Here is a 20,353-nt window from a genome sequence, read left to right as displayed (position 1 = left end):
AGATGCATTTTTTTTTTGCTATTTCTTGGGCCGCTCCCGCGGCATATGGAGGGTCCCAGGCTAGGGGTCCAATCGGAGCTGTAGCCGCCGGCCTACGCCAGAGCCACAGCAACGTGGGATCCGAGCCGCGTCTGTGACCTACACCACAGCTCATGGCAATGCTGGATCGTTTACCCGCTGAGCAAGGGCAGGGACCGAACCCGCAACCTCATGGTTCCTAGTCGGATTCGTTAACCACTGCGCCATGATGGGAACGCCCAGATGCATGTTTTATAGATACTTTCTCCTATACTAGTACTGTTTGCAGCAGAAGAGATTTGAATTTGATGAAGTCCAGTTATCGAATTTTTTCCATTATGGATCATATTTTTTGTGTCCTAGCCAAAAGGTTAAATCCTTGAGGTCTCTAAGGTCATGAAGATTTTTCTCGTGTTCTCTTCAAGAAGTTTTTATAATGTCATAAATTTTATAAGGAAGAACTGTTTTATGTATCTAATGAAAAAATATGTTTAGGTCTGTGGTCTATTTATAATTAATTTTTATATATAGTGCAAGGTTAGGATTGAGGTTCTTTTTTTTGTATATAGATGTCTAATTGTCATTTATCATATATTATTTGATTTGAGCATAGTGCTAATACAGAAATAAAAGTCTCTGTCTATTAAGAGTATCCTGGCATGCTCTGCTAAAAGACATATAAAAACATAAATTGCAGCATGGTATGATCAGTGGAACTATGAGCATATGTAGTTTAATATTCAGATCCTGGTTATACCACCATTCTAGCACAAGCATTCAATAAGTGGAGGCCATTATCCTGTAGTGAATACCAACCTTAGACATTGGATAAAGTAGTATATGGCCATACCTCCCTGAACTCACCCAACTTTGATCTTGGAAGCTAAGCAGGGTGGGGCCTGGTCAGTAGTTGAATGGGAGATTTTGGATAAAGTAATTAGCTTTAGAAGGATGATTGAGTATCAAGGAGGAGCTTCATCTTATCCCACTTTAAAAATGAAGAGACTGTGGTAGAGAGAGGCTAACTAACTTACCCAGGGTTACACAGCTTGAAAGATTTTGAGTGTATGTTTAAGTTTAAAACTGGTGGAGTCCCTTCATGGCTCAGCAGTTAACAAACCCTACTAGGATCCATGAGGATGCGGGTTCGATCCCTGGCCTCACTCAGTGGGTTAAGGATCCAGGGTTGCTGTGAGCTGTGGTGTAGGTCCCAGACATGGCTTGAGTCTGGTGTTGCTGTGGCGTAGGCCAGCATCTACAGCTCCGATTCAACCCCTAGCCTGGGAACCTCCACATGCCTCGGGTGCAGCCCTAAAATAGCAAAAAAAAATATTTTTTTTTAATTAAAAAAAAATATGAAACTGGTTTTACATCTTGAAGTGTTTGTTTCGAATTCAGTCTGAGGTTTGTAGCCATGTGCTACGTTGAATGTTTGTCCAGAGGAAAGACTGTCTTGTTTACCATTCTGCCCCTATTGCTGGCACTTAAGAACTCAGCACACATTTATTGGGTGCATGAAGAAGACCATTGTTAAAATTGTACTGCAGAATATGTGAATTAGATCATATGACACAGGAGGAAATTGAAAGTTAACGTTTTCCAAAAATTTTTCATGTTATTTTTGTTAGGCTTTTGAGTCCAGAAACCGCTAATGAGTAAAACAGCAATACTTATGTCTCCACTCTGTCTCTATTAATTTAATAAGATTGAACATAAGAAATGCAATTTTGTGTGTCAAAAATCTTCAGATATTAGCAGTTTCTTATCACTCAACCCATTAAAGTCTTAGGTCTTGTTACCTCCCTACTGCTGTTTCCTATTTATCAACTAGGTGAAAATAAACAGTATAAACTAAAAGAACATTCATTTATTGAATAGACTGATTATTTATCACATATTTGGCACTGTGCTTAAGAAATGGTGTCTAACACTTGAGCTCACAGACAAATAGGGGGGGTCAGTGTGAACCAATGATTGCGTGATAATTATAATAGAAGAATATAGTAGGTGTGTGGTGAGATAATTTCTTTAATGGCTCCTACTTATCAATCTGGATAAGTGAAAAAGGAGCTCTTTGAGCTGAAAATGTAAGCAGTCATTTGACATTGTTTTATGAGTGTGGATTTTACCATCTAAAGATTATTTAGGAGTTCCCGTCGTGGCGCAGTGGTTAACGAATCCGACTAGGAACCATGAGGTTGCGGGTTCGGTCCCTGCCCTTGCTCAGTGGATTAAGGATCCGGCATCGCCGTGAGCTGTGGTGTAGGTTGCAGATGCGGCTTGGATCCCGCGTTGCTGTGGCTCTGGCGTAGGCCAGTGGCTACAGCTCCGATTGGACCCCTAGCCTGGGAACCTCCATATGCCGCGGGAGCGGCCCAAGAAATAGCAAAAAAAAAAAAAAGATTATTTAATGCTAGGCATGAGTTACTACCAGTAGGTGAAACATTTGAAAGAATATTACATGGTGAGCATACTATTAAACTATCAATTTCAGTTATCTGGGACAGGGTTTCATTCATCCCTGCTTCATAGCAGTGTGATTTGTGGGTAGATTAATATACCTCAGAAATGATTGTTGACGTTTATTGAGCAGCATTTTAAGAAATTCAGACATATAGGTCGTGTGTGTGTGTGTGTGTGTGTGTGTGTGTGTGTGTGTGTGTCTTTTTAGGGCCGTACCTACAGCATAGGGAAGTTCCCAGGCTAGGGGTTGAATTGGAGCTGCAGCTGCTGGCCTATAGTACAGCCAAGCCACTCTGGATCCGAGCAGTGTCTGCAATCTATACTACAGCTTATGGCAACCCCAGATCCTCAACCCACTGACAGGCGCCAGGAATCAAACCCGAATCCTCATGAATACTAGTCGGGTTCATTACCACTGAGCCACAACGGGAACTCCCCTTATGTCTATTTTTGAAACGTTTATTTAAAATGCTGTAAGTCACTTTTTAATCTTGGCCATAATTACGTTCTTTATTTTTTTCAGAGTTCAAGGATATGGCCATAGGGCTTCATGTCAGTTTTTATAACTGACAGGCATGACCAAGAAAAACAAACAAGAAAAAACTGACAGGCAGCTCATGGCTATTTTGGGTACTTCTTTGCCAACTGTTTTTGTTGTTTTATAATAGTTCTTATTTGGGGCCATCAGGTTCTTTCGTGACTATGAGAACTATAAACCTAGAAAAGTGGAATTTTTTTCCCCTATATAATTTGACCCAGAAGGAGAGCTCTTTTTCTTTAATAACAACTATGCAGGAAAGGAAGATATTTTAAAAATATGAGACCCCAATTTCCTCTCCCTGGATTAGGAATCAGGTGACATATTCGTGGTCCAATTCTGATGTTTATCCATTAGGATTACTTGAGTGTGCCCCTTAAACATTGTCACCTCATGGGGTTGCTCATGAGGATCACATGAGGTTATGAGATACAAGTGATTAACTGCAAAGCATATGTAAACTCTAGTGTTATTTCAGATGAAGCCGTACAATCATTATCAGTATTTAACATTAGTTCTTTTTCTTAGCTTTTATTTATTTAATTTATTTTGCTTTTTAGGGCTGCACCCGAGGCATATGGAAGTTCCCAGGATAGGGGTCAAATTGGAGCTACAGCTGCTGGTCTACACCACGCCGCAGCAACTCTTGGATATTAGTTGGATTATTTCTGCTAGCCACAAGGAGAACTCCTTTCTTAGCTTTTAAAAGAGGTGTGATTTAAAATATTTTTTATTCTTAAAATATTTTATTCAACAATTCTTTTATTAGAGTAAGTCAAAGTAAAGTTTACTAATGTTTTTCGTTATGCAAGTCAAATTCTGATACATAAAGCTAGCAATATACAAAATCCTAAGAGTATTGGGTCAGCTTTGTTGTGTGCTATTTAAGAGGCACCGTGTGTGTGTTTTGTGTGTGTGTGTGTAGTTGTCTGCTTGTGCTTGTTTCATCCCTCTGCTTACGAGGTTTAAATGATTTTGACGTTGTCTTTTCTTAGATGGAGATGGTGATGGAGATGGAGCAACTGGAAAGAAAAAGAAAAAGAAGAAGAAGAAGAGAGGACGTTAGTGTCTTTAGTTAATCTTCCTTGACAGATTAGAAGTGGGTTTTTAATCAGGGTTGAAGAGTAGGTTTGAAGTTGCTTAAGATCCTGGTTTATCTTAGGGAAATAAATTTAGGCTTAATAGAGGTAGAATTTAGTGTAACCTACAAGTATTTGGCAAGTACTGTGTTTTAACAGTCTTGTTACTTTCTTTAGCTGTTATTCAGCCAAGGAATGTTAATAATATTAAGTTGTTGCATTTGAATGCAAATTAGGTATGGGTCCCTAAAAACTTTATAATTTAAAACTTGAATAATTCCGGTAATTTTTTCAGTGATGGCTAAAGTAAAGCCATCCTGTGATAATAGGATTAACATAGTTTGCAATTCACCTGCCAACCTTGATATTAAAAGATTCTTGAATATTTAATGAGGAATCCCATTATTTAAAATTTGTGGATATGGTGAATTTTTATTGGTAACATTTATATTGCACTATTTAAATTCAGTTAAAATATGATCCTATTGTATTTTGTTTCTGTAAATGGTATAATCAAACATCTTCAGGGACCTGAATCTCTTAGAGTAAGGGGAGACCACATAGTATTGAGGAATAAAGGTTGGGTTGAGAATCAGAACAGGTTTCAATCCCCGATGCCCTTTAGTCTATAAGGGACCACTGAGTAGCTAAACCTTCCTTTAACATCTTGAGGCTAAAATTTTATGAATCAGGGTATTGGGGGCTGACTTTCATTTTTATCTCTGTGTTCAAATACTTAAATTACTTTTTTGAGGAAGCTTTGGCTCTGTTAGTCATTTCCTTGATATGTCTCTAGGTGGAGGTGGGATAGCCTTTCTATCCAGGCATCTGTTCTGGTTAGATCCCTTCTACTCAGGATGTCAGTTATTTAATGAGCACAGATAACTTGCATTCTAGCAATCTCCAGAGATTATTATGTCATATTCCTTCCATTCAAAACTGTTCATGGTGTGATGATGAGACATATTATTACTTGAGAATGGCTTGAGAGAGATCCTATTTCTCCAAATACTCTGAAATTGTTCCCTAATGAAGATAGCTAAGCAGGGAGGAATGTTAAGGAGCTGCTTTGCATTTGCCCTTGGTAGGATTCTTCCACTGACGGATGTTTTAATATGATGCCATTAGCCTTTATAGTGCCTCCTCTGAAGATGTTGCACTTACCGTTCATTATATTTCTTTATGGGCACTCTCAAGAGACCCTCTTTTGTCTCGTGTTAGTATCAAGAATAATTGTGTTTTTCCTAAATAGTTAACGTGTTTTATCACAGAAACATTGTAAACTATGTAAATAATGTAATCCCTTTTTCCCCTTTTAAAAAATATATTGGCTACTAGAGGATTTAGAGCCAAATCTGGTTTTGTATTGTCCTTCTTCCAGGTTCTATATTATATTTTTGTGTTTTGATTTTCGCTCTCTAAAGGCCGACATAAATCAGTTCTGGAATAAGTCAAATAATGTAATCAAGGGACGTTTACTGCCTTCGTTTTCCTTATTTATTAAGTGAGAGAATTAAAATGGTAGCTAATAACTATAATACAGATATAATTATAGTTTTAGATAACTTAGACATAGTACATTATAATTTTCAAAGGTTATCCAAGATTTCACCTAATTCTTCATATTTGTAGATGAGGAAACTGAGGCTTGGCACAGATAGCTATTTGTCCAAGTCAGAGCTAATAAGTAGTAAAGGCGAGGCTTCATCTTATTTTGATTACAAATTATTTTTTTCTCTGATGATATTTTTGAGCGCCTTAATAATTTGTGGATAGTACAAAAGGCATCTTTATTAGATTTGTAGATGAAATAAAGCTGAGAATGATCAGATAGTACTTTGGATGACAAAAATCAAGATTTCGAAAGAAAATTGCATCAGTAGCCTAATGTCAACAAGATGAAATTTAAATAGGCATATATAAAGTTAGTTTAAGGTTATAGGATCCTAAGGATTTTTGAGTGCTTGTACAGTGTGAACCAAAAAGCTAGAAATCTCAACCTTTTCATAGCAGTAGGATTTTGAGAATTATACTAATTAGCATAAGGTGTAGTCTTACACTGATTATATCTTATTTGAATTATTAACCAGGAGTTGATTCTAGTACTAGCTTAAAAGGGGCACTGAACAAGGTCCAAGTGAAAGTGTCAACCACATCCCTGAAAGTGGTTTCTCATCATAGAAGGAAGCAATAGAAATGAAAAGTGATTTTTTTTTTTTTTTTTTTGCTTTTTAGGGTCTCATCTCTGCCGTGTGGAAGTTCTCAGGCTAGGGGTAGAATTGGAGCTGCAGCTGCAGGCCTTTTCCATAGCCACAGCAACTCCAGATCCTAGCCACATCTGTGACCCAAACTGCAGCTTGTGGCAATACAGGATCCTTAACCCACTGAGCAAGGTCAGGGATCGAACCCACATCCTCATGTACGCTAGTTGGGTTCTTAACAGGACTGAGCCTCAACAGGATATCCAGAGAATATATATATATATATTTTTAACTGCAAAAAATGAAGTAGAAGCATCAAATGGAAGTATCAGGGAGACTAGTGTAGGAAGAGCTTTCTAACAGTTACAGTTCTCCAAAAATGAATGAATTTTAGTTTGGGAAATGGTGACTGCCTCCATCGTCAGGCTCTTAGTGCTATCTCTCAGGGGTATTAGAGGATTCCTGGATTTGAGTGAAGCTAAATAAGATGACTTCTAAGGTCCTTTCTGATCTCAGATTCTTAACGTTTCCTCTTAGGAGGAGCCTAAAACTATTTCCCAAGTTTATTTTCCGCATAGAACACTTTCAAACATTACATAAAAAGAGGAAAATAAGGAGTTCTCGTGACTCAGCGGTAACAAACTGCTGAGTATCCATGAGTACTTGGGTTCAGTTCCTGGCCTCGCTCAATGGGTTAAGGATCCAACATTCCCATGAACTGCGGTGTAGGTCACAGACTTGGCTCAAATCTGGCCTTGCTGTGGCTGTGGTGTAGGCTGGCACCTGTGGCTCTGATTCAACCCCTAGCCTGGGAACTTCCACATGCCAAAGGTGTGGCCCTAGAAAGAATGTAAAAAGCGTAAAAATTTTAAAAAAGAATTTTAAAAACGTGTTTAATGTATTTAAAAAGATTTTTAGAAGACAAATCTGAATGTTTTTTAAAAGGCATTTTGGAACACTGATGTCTTAGAATATAGTTTAGGAAATAATGTCCTTAAAACTTATGCTAAGTACTGTTAACTTTTTCAAGTACCTGGAAATGCGTATATGGCTGCCTAAAAAATCTTTTAGCACTGGGTATGTATACTCTAACTTTTATACCTAATGTACCCTTGGAATAAATTATTTTACGTACTTTATTTACACATAGTAGCTTTATGTCTTTATTGCTATAGGACTTCTTACTTTCTTGAAGACAAAAATGTTAGACGTGTACTTTCTGCCAAGGCCTAGACTATTTAAATACATAATGGAGTTCTGAGGAGTTGAATATTTTTATTCCGAATGACTCGTAAATCAGAGGAGGTGGCTAGTTTGGTAAAATATCTTCTGTTTTTAACTGTAAAGTGATAGCAAGGAGGTTCCTTAAAATCAGGACATATAATAACCATTAGGAACTGAGAAAAACTGTAACGATAACTGCTTAATTTTATTTTTAACTATAGAAGTTAATGCTTTATTTGTATCTCACAGCAAAAGTTCAAACAGACCCTCCCTCAGTTCCAATATGTGACCTGTATCCTAATGGTGTATTTCCCAAAGGACAAGAATGCGAGTACCCACCCACACAAGATGGGTAAGGATCATAAAATAACTTACATTTTGACTTTTCAAAATTGCAGCTTAGCAGTAAAGCAGATTTGATTTTTCTTAGAACTTTGCTCCACTACCTTAATAAGAAAGCTTGTGAATTTGTTGCAGAGAAAAATACAGTAGAAGCCCTCTTATCCAAAATGATTGGGACCAGTGGTTGGTTAATCAAAAAAGTATGTTAAAAATGGGTATCACAAAAAAGTAAAAATAAAAATCTGTTGATAAAAGTTAAAAAAAAAAATGTTCTTCATCATTCTTGGTATTTGAGCATGGATTTGCATTGGACTCCACTTTTTTCTTCCCCTGAGCTGTAACCATAATGCATTGTTTGAGTCTGTTCTGTTTTTGAGTTTCTCTGAACAGCAAGAACTAAGTAATCTGAGGGCTGACGCCTGTATCTTTACATTATTTCCCCTGAAATATACATTTCCATTTGACAGAAGTATTTTTTGATGAGTTGCCTTTATTGAGACTTCTCTGAGTAGTTAATTTAGGTTTCACAGAAGTAATTCTTTTTATGTAATATATAATTAAATTACGTAATTACAGTAACAAGTGCAGATGACTTAAAGGTTTGGGCACAAATCACCTGATTCTTGGATGTGTTCTTAAAGAATACATTTCATCTGGTCAATAGACATCTGGTCAACATGCATTATGCAGACTAATTGAGAACAAAAAGGAAGTTCCCTTTGTGGCGCAGTGGAAATGAATCCAGCTGGTATCTATGAGGATGCAGGTTTGATCCCTGGCCTCTCAGTGGGCTGGGGATCTGTCATTGCTGTGAGCTGTGGTGTAGGTTGCACATGCGGCTCAGATTCCGAGTTGCTGTGGCTGAGGCATAGGCTGGCAGCTGTAGCTCTGATTTGAACCCTAGCCTGGGAACTACAATATGCTATGCAAGTGCAGCCCTAAAAAGCAAAAAAAAAAGAAGAAGAAGGTGAAGCTGGGATCAAACTATCTGCATTTGAGTCCCATTTCAACACTTATTAGCTTTGTGACTTGGGCAAGTAATTTATCACGTATGTGCTTTTGTTTCCTCATTTGTAAAATAGGTACTTGATAGGGTTGTTGTGAGGACTATATAAATAAGCACTTAGAAGAGTTATAAACACATAGTAAGCATTAAGTAAGTGTTAGCTGTTGTTACTATTCTTCAGAACAGGAACCTGTTAGCCACTAATATTTGAAATACAGTGGACATTGGTCAGTATGGTTTACAGGGGGTATCAGGAGCATTGGTTAATCCAATGGTTGCAGTAGTTGGTGAAGAAAGCTTCTACTGTAGCCTTGTTTCATTGACCTGTAAAGATATCATTGTTTTTCTTTAAACTTAGGAAGTTATATGTTTTATGGCATGGGTATCTTCCTTGAATTTGAATACATCAGTCACTATTCTGATCTTAAAACATCTATTTTTAGAATGTCACAGACATGCAGATTTATATTAATTATGTAAATTTTCACAGTACATACGTGATCACACTTATTTTTTAATAAAATCTTTCAAAAAAATTTTTTTTGTTTGTTTCCTCTTTCTTTCCTTCCTTCCAGACCCATGTAACCACCCAGCAGGTAGTCTTCCATATTTTTCTATGCTCATGTGTGTGTACATCTTTGTTTATGTAAGGAGAGTGTTTTGGTCATTGTTAATTTTACAAAAATAGAATCGTAAACATACTATGGATTTCCTCTTCCACTTTGCTTTTCTTGTTCAGTGCTGCATCTTGGAAGTCCCTTTAAGTCGGTCAGAATAGCCCTGTTATTTATTTGAATGATGTTGTGATATTCCGTGGCGTGAATATACCATGCTTTATCTCCATTTTCTAATTGATGAGCATTCATGTTGCCTCCAGATTTTTTTTTTTGCCATTATAAACCATTTGCAATAAACATCTAAGTATATTCATATATATGTATTCATACACATGTGTGTGTATGTACACATATATGTATTTCCTTATGTACTGGAAGTTTTTTTTTTTAAGATTTTTATTTTTTCTATTATAGTTGATTTGCAGTCTTTTGTCAGTTTTTGCTGTACAGCAAATGACCCTGTGGAAGTTTTATTTTGTGATAGTTCTTCAGGAGTGGGTTTACTGAAGCAAGAAATATATTAAGGGAGTTCCTATAATGGCGTAGCAGAAACGTATCCGACCAGGAACCATGAGGTTGCAGTTTCAATCCCTGGCATTGCTCAGTGGGTTAAGGATTCGGCATTGCCATGAGCTGTGGTGTAGCTCACAGACGAGGCTCTGATCTGGTGTGGCTGTGGCTGTGGCATAGGCTGGCAGCAACAGGTCCAATTAGACCCCTAGCCTGGGAAACTCCATATGCCACGGGTGCGGCCCTCAAAAGACAAAAAGACAAAAAAAAATACACTCCCATCATGGCTCAGCAGAAACGAATCTGACTAGCAGCATCCATGAGGACACAGTTTTGATCCCTGGCCTTGCTCATGGGTTAAGGATCTGGTGTTGCTGTGAGCTCTGGTGTAGGTCGTAGATGGGGCTTGGATCTGATGTTGCTGTGGCTGTGGCATAGGCCAGTGGCTACAGCTCCAGTTCAGTCCCTAGCCTGGGAACCTCCATATGTCATAGATGCGGCCCTAAAAAGACCAAAAAAAAAAAAAAAAAAAAATTAATAATACTTTCTGATTTCTAGTTTGCTAGGGATTTTGAACATCTTTTGATTGTTGGTTTTGTCCCTTTGGTCTTGGCAGAAGATTTTAAATAACAGTGTTGTACTTCTGTATTCTTAGCAGTCGCTCTGATTTTCTCAAACTCTTATTTTTTGTTTTATTACACCTTTAATTGGTCTGGAATTTTTTATATAAGGTTGGGAGTGCTAATTTTATTTTCTTTGAGATGAATTGTCAGTTGTGCTAAAATTTTTTGTTAAACAACCATTTTTGTCATGTACTATACTATCCTTGTGTAATGGAACACTATACTCTTAGTGGAACCAATTTCTGTATTTATTCTCTTCCACTCTTCTATTTGTCTGTTCCATGCTAATACTATTTTGATTTTATATCATAAACTTTATAATACATTTTGATTATTTGATAAGGCAAGTCTTTCTCCTCTGCCACACAAATCCAACTAGACACAGTTCTTTTTAATACTTTTTCTAGGTATTTTTAGTCATATTTTAGTTCTAAAACACATACCCATAAGGAAATGCCTTTCTTACTGGAATTGCATCATATTTATATATTTGTTTTACAGAATTGACAGTTGTATCACATTGTCTTAATCTGTTATCACAAAATATTTTCCCACTTAATTCTGATTTTTTTTTCAGTGTAGGTCCTGTGCCTTTCTTAAGTTTATTCTTAAATGTTTTATGGTTTTGTTACTGATGTGAACAAGATATTTTTATTTCCATTTCCATTTTGTATGCTTATTGCTAAAGAAGAAAGCCATTGACTTCTTACACTAGTTAACAGATTGTTAATATTTTTAACAAAACGAATATGATGAAACACTTGGAGTAATATTTATATACAAGAAAAAGTAATTGAGATTTTGTAAATCCTAGAAACTACTTTTTTCTTTTTACTGTCATTTTCTAGTGCAAATTAAAAATTGTATAGGTAGAATAATTTGTTTTTGAAACAGTACAGGAGAATATTAATTTAATTATATATTGTATCTCTTAGGATAATGCTTTTCTTAAATAATTAAAAGCAGTGTTGTGTTACGTCTTGAGGAAATACAAAAGAAATGAAGATATTGTGGTGGTTTTTCAGTCTCTGGGTTTTTTTTGACATTCTTATAATAGTTTTGACTATTTGCAAATAGATGAGAATCATTCTTACATATTTTGTAAAATGTTACATAAAGTTTTGTTTCTTGCCTTGCTTTTTGTTTGTTTGTTTTTCTCTTTAAGACCATACCTGCGGCATATGGAAGTTCCTAGGCTAGGTGTCCAGTCGGAGCTGCAGCTGCCAGCCTACGCCAGAGCCACAGCAACACTGGATCTGAGCCATGTCCGTGACCTACACCACGACCCACTGCAATGCCAGATCCTTTAACTCACTGAGTAAGGCCAGGGAATCAACCTGCTTCCTCATGGATACTAGTTGGGTTTGTTGTCATTGAGCCGCAATGGAAATTCCCTCCTTCCTTGATTTTTTAATAAACTTAATGAAAATTGCATGAATTGTCACCAGGAACTCACCTGTGTTACTACCACCCCGCTTGAGGGCATTATTTATTTTAACTTTTTATTTTAAGATAATTTCATTCTTAAATAATTCCACACTGTGAGAATAGTACACAGAACTCCTAGGTACCTTTCTCAGATTCTCTTTACCATTTTGTCACATTTGCTTTATCATCCTCAATCTCAATGGAAAATGACATCTGTATTATGTGTAATATACAAATAGCAATCCTTTTCCTCCTTTCTAGGAAAAATGTTATACTGGTAAATCTCCATATTTTTTTCTGCGTTTTTTTTTTCCACTTTACTATTTTTCTAAGCTATTTGAGAGTAGATTGTGCCTTTTTGAATGGGATACTAGATAAGTAGATACTGTATCTTTTTCATGGTTGTCATTTCTGAAAGTACATGATGTCAGTTTTTCTCAGTTGGGTAAGGTGTTAAGCAGTTCCTCTAGTGTATTACTATTTTTCTCTTTTAGTTAGTAATTTGTGGCAAATTACTTTGAGAGTGTAAATTTCTCATTCCTTAGGAACATCTTTCTTATGTGTAGAAATCCATAATCTTTTCATCAGTTTTTACTAAAATGGCTTGTTATACCTTTTAAAAAATTTAACATTTTGGAGTTCCCTCTGTGGCACAGTGGGTTAAGGACCTGACATTGTCTCTGCAGTGAGTTAAGTAAGGATACAGCATTGTCGCAGCTGGGGCATAGGCTGTGGCTCAGATTCAATCCCTGGCCTGGGAACTTCCATATACTGAGTGTGGCAAAAAAAAAAAAAAAAAAGTTAACATTCTGTGTGCACTTCCTGTGTTATTAAAATTTTTAGAAACCAATTTTTAATGGGTGTAATGCTATTCTGTTGTCTAGTATAATTTAGCTATTTTCCTATTTTGAATATTGATAGTATTTTCAGTGTTGTACCATTAGAAAAAACTGATGCACATTTTGGTATGTTAATTGGATCTAGTTTTTCTCTTATTCTAGATCTCTAGAGGTAGAATGGAGAGTACTTTGAACTTATTCATATCTATTTCTAAATTCAGTAGGTAATTTTTTGGGACAATTGTTAATTTTGCAAGCATATTCATTATAGGACAGTTAGGAAATGCAGAAAAGCAAAAGAAAAAAATAAGAATTTCCTTACTTTTGCCTGTGAATTAAAACCACTGTTGACATGTTGGTGTTTTTTTGTCTAAAGCCTTTCTACGTAAATGTGTATTATAAATACCTGGGAATGGTTTTCAAGATAAAACTATACTGTAAACAGCTTTATAACCCCTTTTAAAATCTGTTTGTGTGTTAGTAAAGAATCCAGCAGTACTTTTGATGGCTGAATAAGTTTGCCTGTCAACGTACACATCATAATTTATTTGTCTAGTCTTCTCTCATTGGACATACTGCAGTTTATTTCTAGTTGTTTACTCTTAGAAATAGTGCCGAGGTAAATGCCTTTATGTTGTTTTCAGTGTAGCTTTATGATGAAAAATGTCTTTTCCCTTTTTTTTTGGCTGTGGCATGCAGTGGCTTGATGTGGGATCCCAGACTAGGGTTTAAATTCTGGGCCACAGCAGTGAAATTGCCAAATTCTAACCACTAGGCCACCAGGGAACTCCCTTTAATGAAAAATGTCAAACAGAAAGGTTGAGGAACAAAAACAACGAATTCACTACCTAAATTGAATGGTGCTTAACATTTTGGCATAAATGCTTTGTCTCTGAATGTATATGTGTTTTTTTTGGTTAGTTGATCCCTCTACCCACTGCCACCCCAGACCATTCAAAAAATTAGTCTCCTTTATTTTGAGTCCACACTTCTAAAAGTAAATTAACAGTACTTTCCCAGTATCATGATACATGTAGAATTTTTCCCCATTGTCCCTGGAACATCTCTATAGCTATTTTTTTCCTCTAAACCAGGATCCAGTCAAGGTTCATGCATTGCAGATGGTTAAAATCCACACCTTTGGAGTTCCCACTGCAGCACAGTGGGTTAAAGATCTGTCATTATCTCTGAGGTGGTTGAAGTTGGATCCCAGCGTGGTGCATTGGGTTAAGGATCTGGCGTTACCACAGCTGTAGCATAGATGACAGCTGCAGCTCAGATTTGATCCCTGGCCTGGAAACATCCACATGCTGAAGGTGCAGCAGAAAAAGAAAATAAAATTTTTCCACCTTCTTCTTTTCCATTACACTGAATTTGAAGAGATACGGTATTTAGAAAGGCACATATGCCAGAATATCTCCAGGTTCCTTGTGGTGTCATTAAACTTTTTTTTTCCCTATTCCTGTATTTTCTGTAAACTGAAATTAGTTATAAAGACTTAGGTTTAGATTAAACATTTTTTACAGGGTTGTATCATAAGTGATATTTTGTATTTTATACTGCATCGTAGTCCATTTAATCAGATGTAATGTCAGATTTTTTTTATTAGTTTTACTGTATTTGATCACTTGGTTAATATGGTGACAGCTAGCTGCTTTTTTTTTTTTAAGATACTTTTTTTTTTTTAGTTTTTAAATAATCTATGGGGTACTTTGGGACCATTGGAATATCCCTTTTTAAATTGTTTTTGTAAATGTGACATATAGTGCTTTAAGAATGCAAATTTAATTGCTTTTAAGTTATCTGTGCAGTGAATTCAGAAATGTTTATGACTATTAGAAATTAATAATAGACACTTTTGTGTCTTGCTTTTATATTTTTCTGCTTTTAATACATTCAGTAGTAAAAATGAAATATTCAAAAGATTCAGAAATAATCAGGTGTGAAGAACTTACATACTGTAAACACTTATTGTAAGAATTTTCTTTTTTTTTTTGGTCTTTTTTTTTTTTGCCATTTCTTTGGGCTGCTCCCTCGGCATATGGAGGTTCCCAGGCTAGGGGTCGAATCGGAGCTGCAGCCACCGGCCTATGCCAGAGCCACAGCAACGCTGGATCCGAGCCGCATCTGCAGCCTACACCACAGCTCACGGCAACGCCGGATCGTTAACCCACTGAGCAAGGGCAGGACCGAACCCGCAACCTCATGGTTCCTAGTCGGATTTGTTAACCACTGTGCCACAACGGGAACTCCCAGAATTTTCTTTTAAGCAGTTGTTTTTAGTTTTATTCTACAGACATGTTTTGTGTTTGTTTTGTTTTTTTCCAGACATGTCTAACCTGACTCTGTCAGTTTAGTTAATTACCTTTTGGAATAATTGTTATGACTTTTTTTTTTAATCTTGCCTTTTATATTTTTATTAAATAGACCAAATGTTAAAAAATCAAATTTAGGGATTTCCCTGTGGCACAGCAGGTTAAGGATCCAGCTTTGTGTCATTGCAGTGGCTCAGGTCACTGCTGTGGCATGGGTTTGATCTCTGGCCCACGAACTGCCACATACCATGGGCGCAGCCAAAAAAAAAAAAATCAAATTTAGGAAAAAGGAGAGAGAGACTCCTTCATATATTCTTTGTCTTTCATTTGGGCCTAGAATTAATAATTGTGGACCCTGACAATAGATTTTTCAAGTAATCACTAATGACTCTCAACTTGAACTCAGTTATTTCTTTAATCCAATTTTTGATTGGTAATTCTTTACTAACAATGCAGAACATTCCGAAATATTTTGAAGAATCTACTGCTTCTAAGAATCAGCCATGCATCCTTCAAAAGTGTAAGATATTTGTGTGAAATCTGTTGATTTCAGTATTAAGGATCTTTATTAGATCACGTTCTGATTCTACAATGTTAGCATTTGAAGTTTAATTATATTTTAACCTATAGGAAATGGATTTTAAGAATCTAATGTTTGGATTGAAGAGAAGTGGAAATTGATAAATGACCAATTCTGCTTTCACAGCCCTACATGCATGAATCAGTTCCCCGTGGACAGTCTTATCTTACCACCCTAGAGTAGATATTAGATGATATTTTTATTTTCCACAAAATCTTTGGCTTTTGAAGCAGAGGTTGCTTCAGCCTTTAATGTCAGATGTGGCTGTAGTATATGTGGCAAACTTAATAATCATGTAAAAGATGAAGAATTCTGATTTTTTTTGTTTGTTTGTTTTTGTCTTTTTGCCTTTTTTCTAGGGTCACTCCCGTGGCATGGGAAGGTTCTCAAGCTAGGGGTCTAATCCGAGCTGTAGCTGCCAGCCTACACCAGAGCCACAGCAACACCAGATCCGAGCCACGTCTGTGACCTACACCACAGCTCACAGCAATGCTGGATCCTTAACCCACTGAGTGAGGCCAGGGATCAAACCTGCAACCTCACGGTTCCCAGTTGTATTCGTTAAGCCCTGAGCCACGATGGGAACTCCGTGATGTATTTTTCTAAAGGTTAATCTAAGAATAAAGCTAGTATTCTGATGCCTAAAAACGATTTATTCTTAAGAACATTTGGGTTCCTGGTTTTCAGGAAAGATTTTTGGATTTGTGGAAGAGAAAAGGCTAAAGTTACACCTGGAGGTCAGGAGAGATTGTGGCTTGTCTATGCCAGCATGGAGTGACCAACTATAAGTGCACTATAGCTGGAAAAGTTTGAGTCACATCCTGAGAATATACTTTTTGAAGGATCTATTCTGTTACCTTCTGTTCTGAGGGTGTTTGTTTGAATGTTTCAGTTAGAAGTTGCCTCTTAGTTTTTACTTTTCTTGTGAAAGTAATTGATACGCATTTAAGTGTGTAAGGGTTTAAAACTGGTCTTAAACTGATAGTACTGTAATATTTCAGTTATCTGAAAACATGAGTAGATAGATCCAAAACGCATTTCCAAATAGTACACAAGCTCTTAAATACCCCAATTTCCACATAGGACAGTTCCTTTGTAGCAGGTTAAAGGTAGTAGACATTGGCACACAGGTAGCTGCTGAAATAATCATAACGAACCTGACGACATAAAAAAATTCTGAAAACATTCTAGGGCATTAACGTAGGGGCTGTAGTTTAAAACTGTTGGATAAACACTTCTGTAAAGAAAGGTCTATGTTGTAAATATTTCAGGTCTTGAGTGTCAACTTGTTTCTGCTGTTGGAACATGAACGTAGCTATAGACAGTATATAAATGAATGGGCATAGCTGTGCTGCAATAAAATATTATTTGCTGACCACCAACTTTGAAATAGAAGTTCTTTCTTTTTATTTTTTGGCCGACTCTCGGCATATGGAGTTCCTGGGCCAGGGATCAAATCCTGGAGCTGCTAATTTTGGGTGCATTCTTTTGAAATCTCTTAAAATTTATATTACCTCAAGTGGAAGAATGGGTTTTTTTCTCTCCTCTGCTTTGTTTCTAGAACTCTTTTCTGGCTTTTCTGGTTCTCTACTTTTGTGTTAATTTTGTCTGGTAGGGTATCAGTCCCTCTGACTATTAATGAAATTTCACTTTAGGGTTTTTTTTTTCCTAAGTATTAAAAAAAGGTTTAACTTGATTTGGCTTGATTGTAAGTGTGTAGGTACTTGTTTTTCAGAAACTTTGGTGCCTTTTAGTAAAAGAAACTGAATATGTAATTTTTTTGTCTAAAATGTCTTAGTATGTTTTATCTTTCAGCTGTTATGCTTATTTTGCTTTTTCTCTAATGCTATGCTATACCTACTATTAAGGCGAACAGCTGCTTGGAGAACTACAAGTGAAGAAAAGAAAGCATTAGATCAAGCAAGTGAAGAGATTTGGAATGATTTTCGAGAAGCTGCAGAGGCACATCGACAGGTTAGAAAATATGTTATGAGCTGGATCAAGCCTGGGATGACAATGATAGAAATCTGGTAAGAAGAATCTATTTTTGTAAGAACATGATAGTAATTATTTGTAGAGTTTACTCTCCAATTGTAATGTTTGGCTTTCATTACTACTTTGCCAAAAAAGTTCAAGTGAAGGTTCTAGAAATAACTTCTCAAGTCTCCTGGTGTCAGTGTAACCAGGAAACCGTAAGAGGACATATGCATCTCAGCACCCCCTATTTTGTACTCATATATTCTCAGTGCAAATAAGTGTACATATTCCTCATTCTTATTTTCTATTTGGGAATCTTATTTTGCTCTCCAACAATTCATATTAAATTACAATTCTAGGACACAAAACATTTATAATGCAATGAAGAAGTTAAAAGTGGATTGTTTTTTTTTTTTTTTTTTTTTTTTTTTTTTCTGTGCCTTTTCTAGGGCCTGCTTCCTGTGGCATATGGAGGGTCCCAGGCTAGGGGTCTAATCGGAACTGTAGCCGCTGGCCTACACCACAGCCACAGCAACGCCAGATCCTTAACCCACTGAGCAAGGCCAGGTATCGAACCAGCAACCTCATGGTTCCTAGTTGGATTTGTTAACCACTGCACCACTATGGAAACTCCTGTATTGTTCTTTCTCTCTAGATTTCCAGTGAAGGTAAGTTATTTTTATCTTTTAGAGATGAAATACTGTTTTCATAGTATCGGAGAACTGTTAAGTCACATCCAGAAAGTGCTCAGACCATTCCCAGAAAGTAATTTAAGAGTTTCAGTAAGTTTTTGGGACTTAATAAGCTGCATGATATGTACAGGTGAGAATATGAAAGTAAACATATTGCTTTTTTTTTTTCTTTCTTTTTTTTTTAAGTGAAAAGTTGGAAGACTGTTCACGAAAGCTAATAAAAGAGAATGGATTAAATGCAGGCCTGGCATTTCCTACTGGGTGTTCTCTAAATAATTGTGCTGCCCATTATACTCCCAATGCTGGTGACACAACAGTATTGCAATATGATGACATCTGTAAGATAGACTTTGGAACACATATAAGTGGTGAGTTCTTGGAAATAATTCTCATTCTACCCTCCTCCTAAAAATTTTAGTCTTGTCTCTGTTGAGTGGAGGCTATAGATCCTGAACTTGCTCATCTTCTTCTTGATGCCTCACTTTTCAGTAGAGCCATGTTGAGGCAGATTTTGAGATTTACTTTAAAACGTCCTACTTGGAGTTCCTGTCATGGCTCAGTGGAAATCAATCTGACGCATCCATGAGGATGCAGGTTCGAGCCCTGGCCTCGCCCAGTAGGTTAAGGATCCAGCATTGCTGTGAGCTATGGTGTAGGTCACAGACGTGGCATGGATCTGATGTTGCTGTGGCTATGGCATAGGCCAGAGGCTACAGCTCCAATTCACCCCCTAGCCTGGGAACTCCATATCCCTCAAGTGCGGCCCTAAAAAAGCAAAAAAAAAAAAAAAACCAAAAATAACAACAAAAAAACACCATTGGGTAATTGAGGCTTGTTACCTATTGTATTAAGGCATGAAAAATAGAATCTTACATCTTCATTCAAGTCATTGTTTCAGGCATTTTTTATTCCTATAACAACAATAAACATTTACCTAGAAGCTTTGAGTTCGTGAACCTTTATATGTAATTGTTAGCTTTTCTGTATTTTCTCTCAAACCCTAAGTACCTTTCAACCTCACTTAAGTGAGAAAGCAAAGTTTAGATTTAAGTACTTACTTGGGGTTTAATTAAATTGGAGACACTAGGCCGATGGTTTGCATCCTGTGGAGTTATGCATTTTCTCTGCCTGCTTGCTGTTCCTTAGTTCCCCAGGCTTTTGTTGCTTTGATTTGTTTTTGTTTCTATTGTTGAATAACTGCATGGATGAATACTGAATTGGGGCTGTCTGGAAGTGATATATACTAACCCTGCAGTTAATTTTTTCTTTCTAAAACCTTTGTATAACTTATACTGTTTTCCACTTTGATTATGAATGCTATCTATCTTGGTCTTTGGTGTGCTGCCTTCATTTTATTTTTCCGTTAACTAGCAAGGTTAATTAATAGAGTAGGTACTATATAATGTAGGTAAATTGACTAGTTGATAAGTAAACTTGAGAATTTTCTCTTTCAGGTAGGATTATTGACTGTGCTTTTACTGTCACTTTTAATCCCAAATATGATACATTATTAAAAGCTGTAAAAGATGCCACTAACACTGGAATAAAGGTATGTGAACTTTAAGCACCATTTCATTCAGCATATTTTAAGTACTCTGAATATTCTATTTTTAAGGTCTTTGGATTATGTAAGACTGGTCCACTGCCTTTAGGGTTGTAGGTGGGTATTTGTAATACAGTGCACTGAAGGCTTTTATAGTGGAAGTTGTAGTGCGAAAAGGAGCTTTTCTCATTGCCCCTTATTTTAAGGTATCAATTCAGCATCGTCACTGCTGTGGCGTGAGTCCGTTTCCTGGCCTGGAACTTCCACATACCATGGGTGCTGCCCAAAAGAAAAACAAGAGTAATAAAGATTTAATGAGCGATTTTTTTAAAAAGACATTAAGAGGTTAAGTTGCTGT

General features: G+C 36.6%; 1 protein-coding gene across 6 annotated transcripts in view; it reads left to right on the top strand.

The window, feature by feature from the left end:
• The window catches only part of METAP2 (methionyl aminopeptidase 2), a 37,461-nt gene that overhangs the window by 8,701 nt on the left and 8,407 nt on the right, over positions 1 to 20,353 (top strand). For all 6 annotated transcript variants that reach the window (XR_014804364.1, XR_014804363.1, XR_014804361.1 and 3 more), the window contains exons 3-7: positions 4,015 to 4,080; positions 7,773 to 7,875; positions 17,652 to 17,813; positions 18,639 to 18,820; positions 19,907 to 20,001. Coding sequence is in view for 2 of the 6 variants with exons in the window: in XM_005664247.4 (XP_005664304.1) it covers positions 4,015 to 4,080; positions 7,773 to 7,875; positions 17,652 to 17,813; positions 18,639 to 18,820; positions 19,907 to 20,001 (608 nt within the window). In the remaining 4 variants the exon portion in view is untranslated. The remainder of the gene's footprint in view (positions 1 to 4,014; positions 4,081 to 7,772; positions 7,876 to 17,651; positions 17,814 to 18,638; positions 18,821 to 19,906; positions 20,002 to 20,353) is intronic.

The sequence above is a fragment of the Sus scrofa genome, chromosome 5 (assembly GCF_054392235.1).
Source record: "Sus scrofa isolate SSC_HxYL_T2T_F1_AM1 chromosome 5, Sscrofa_HxYL_maternal_Yorkshire_Landrace_v2.0, whole genome shotgun sequence".
Taxonomy (NCBI): Eukaryota; Metazoa; Chordata; class Mammalia; order Artiodactyla; family Suidae; genus Sus; species Sus scrofa.
The sequence above is the reverse complement of the archived record's forward strand: the minus strand, read 5'-3'. Positions and strand labels throughout refer to the sequence as shown.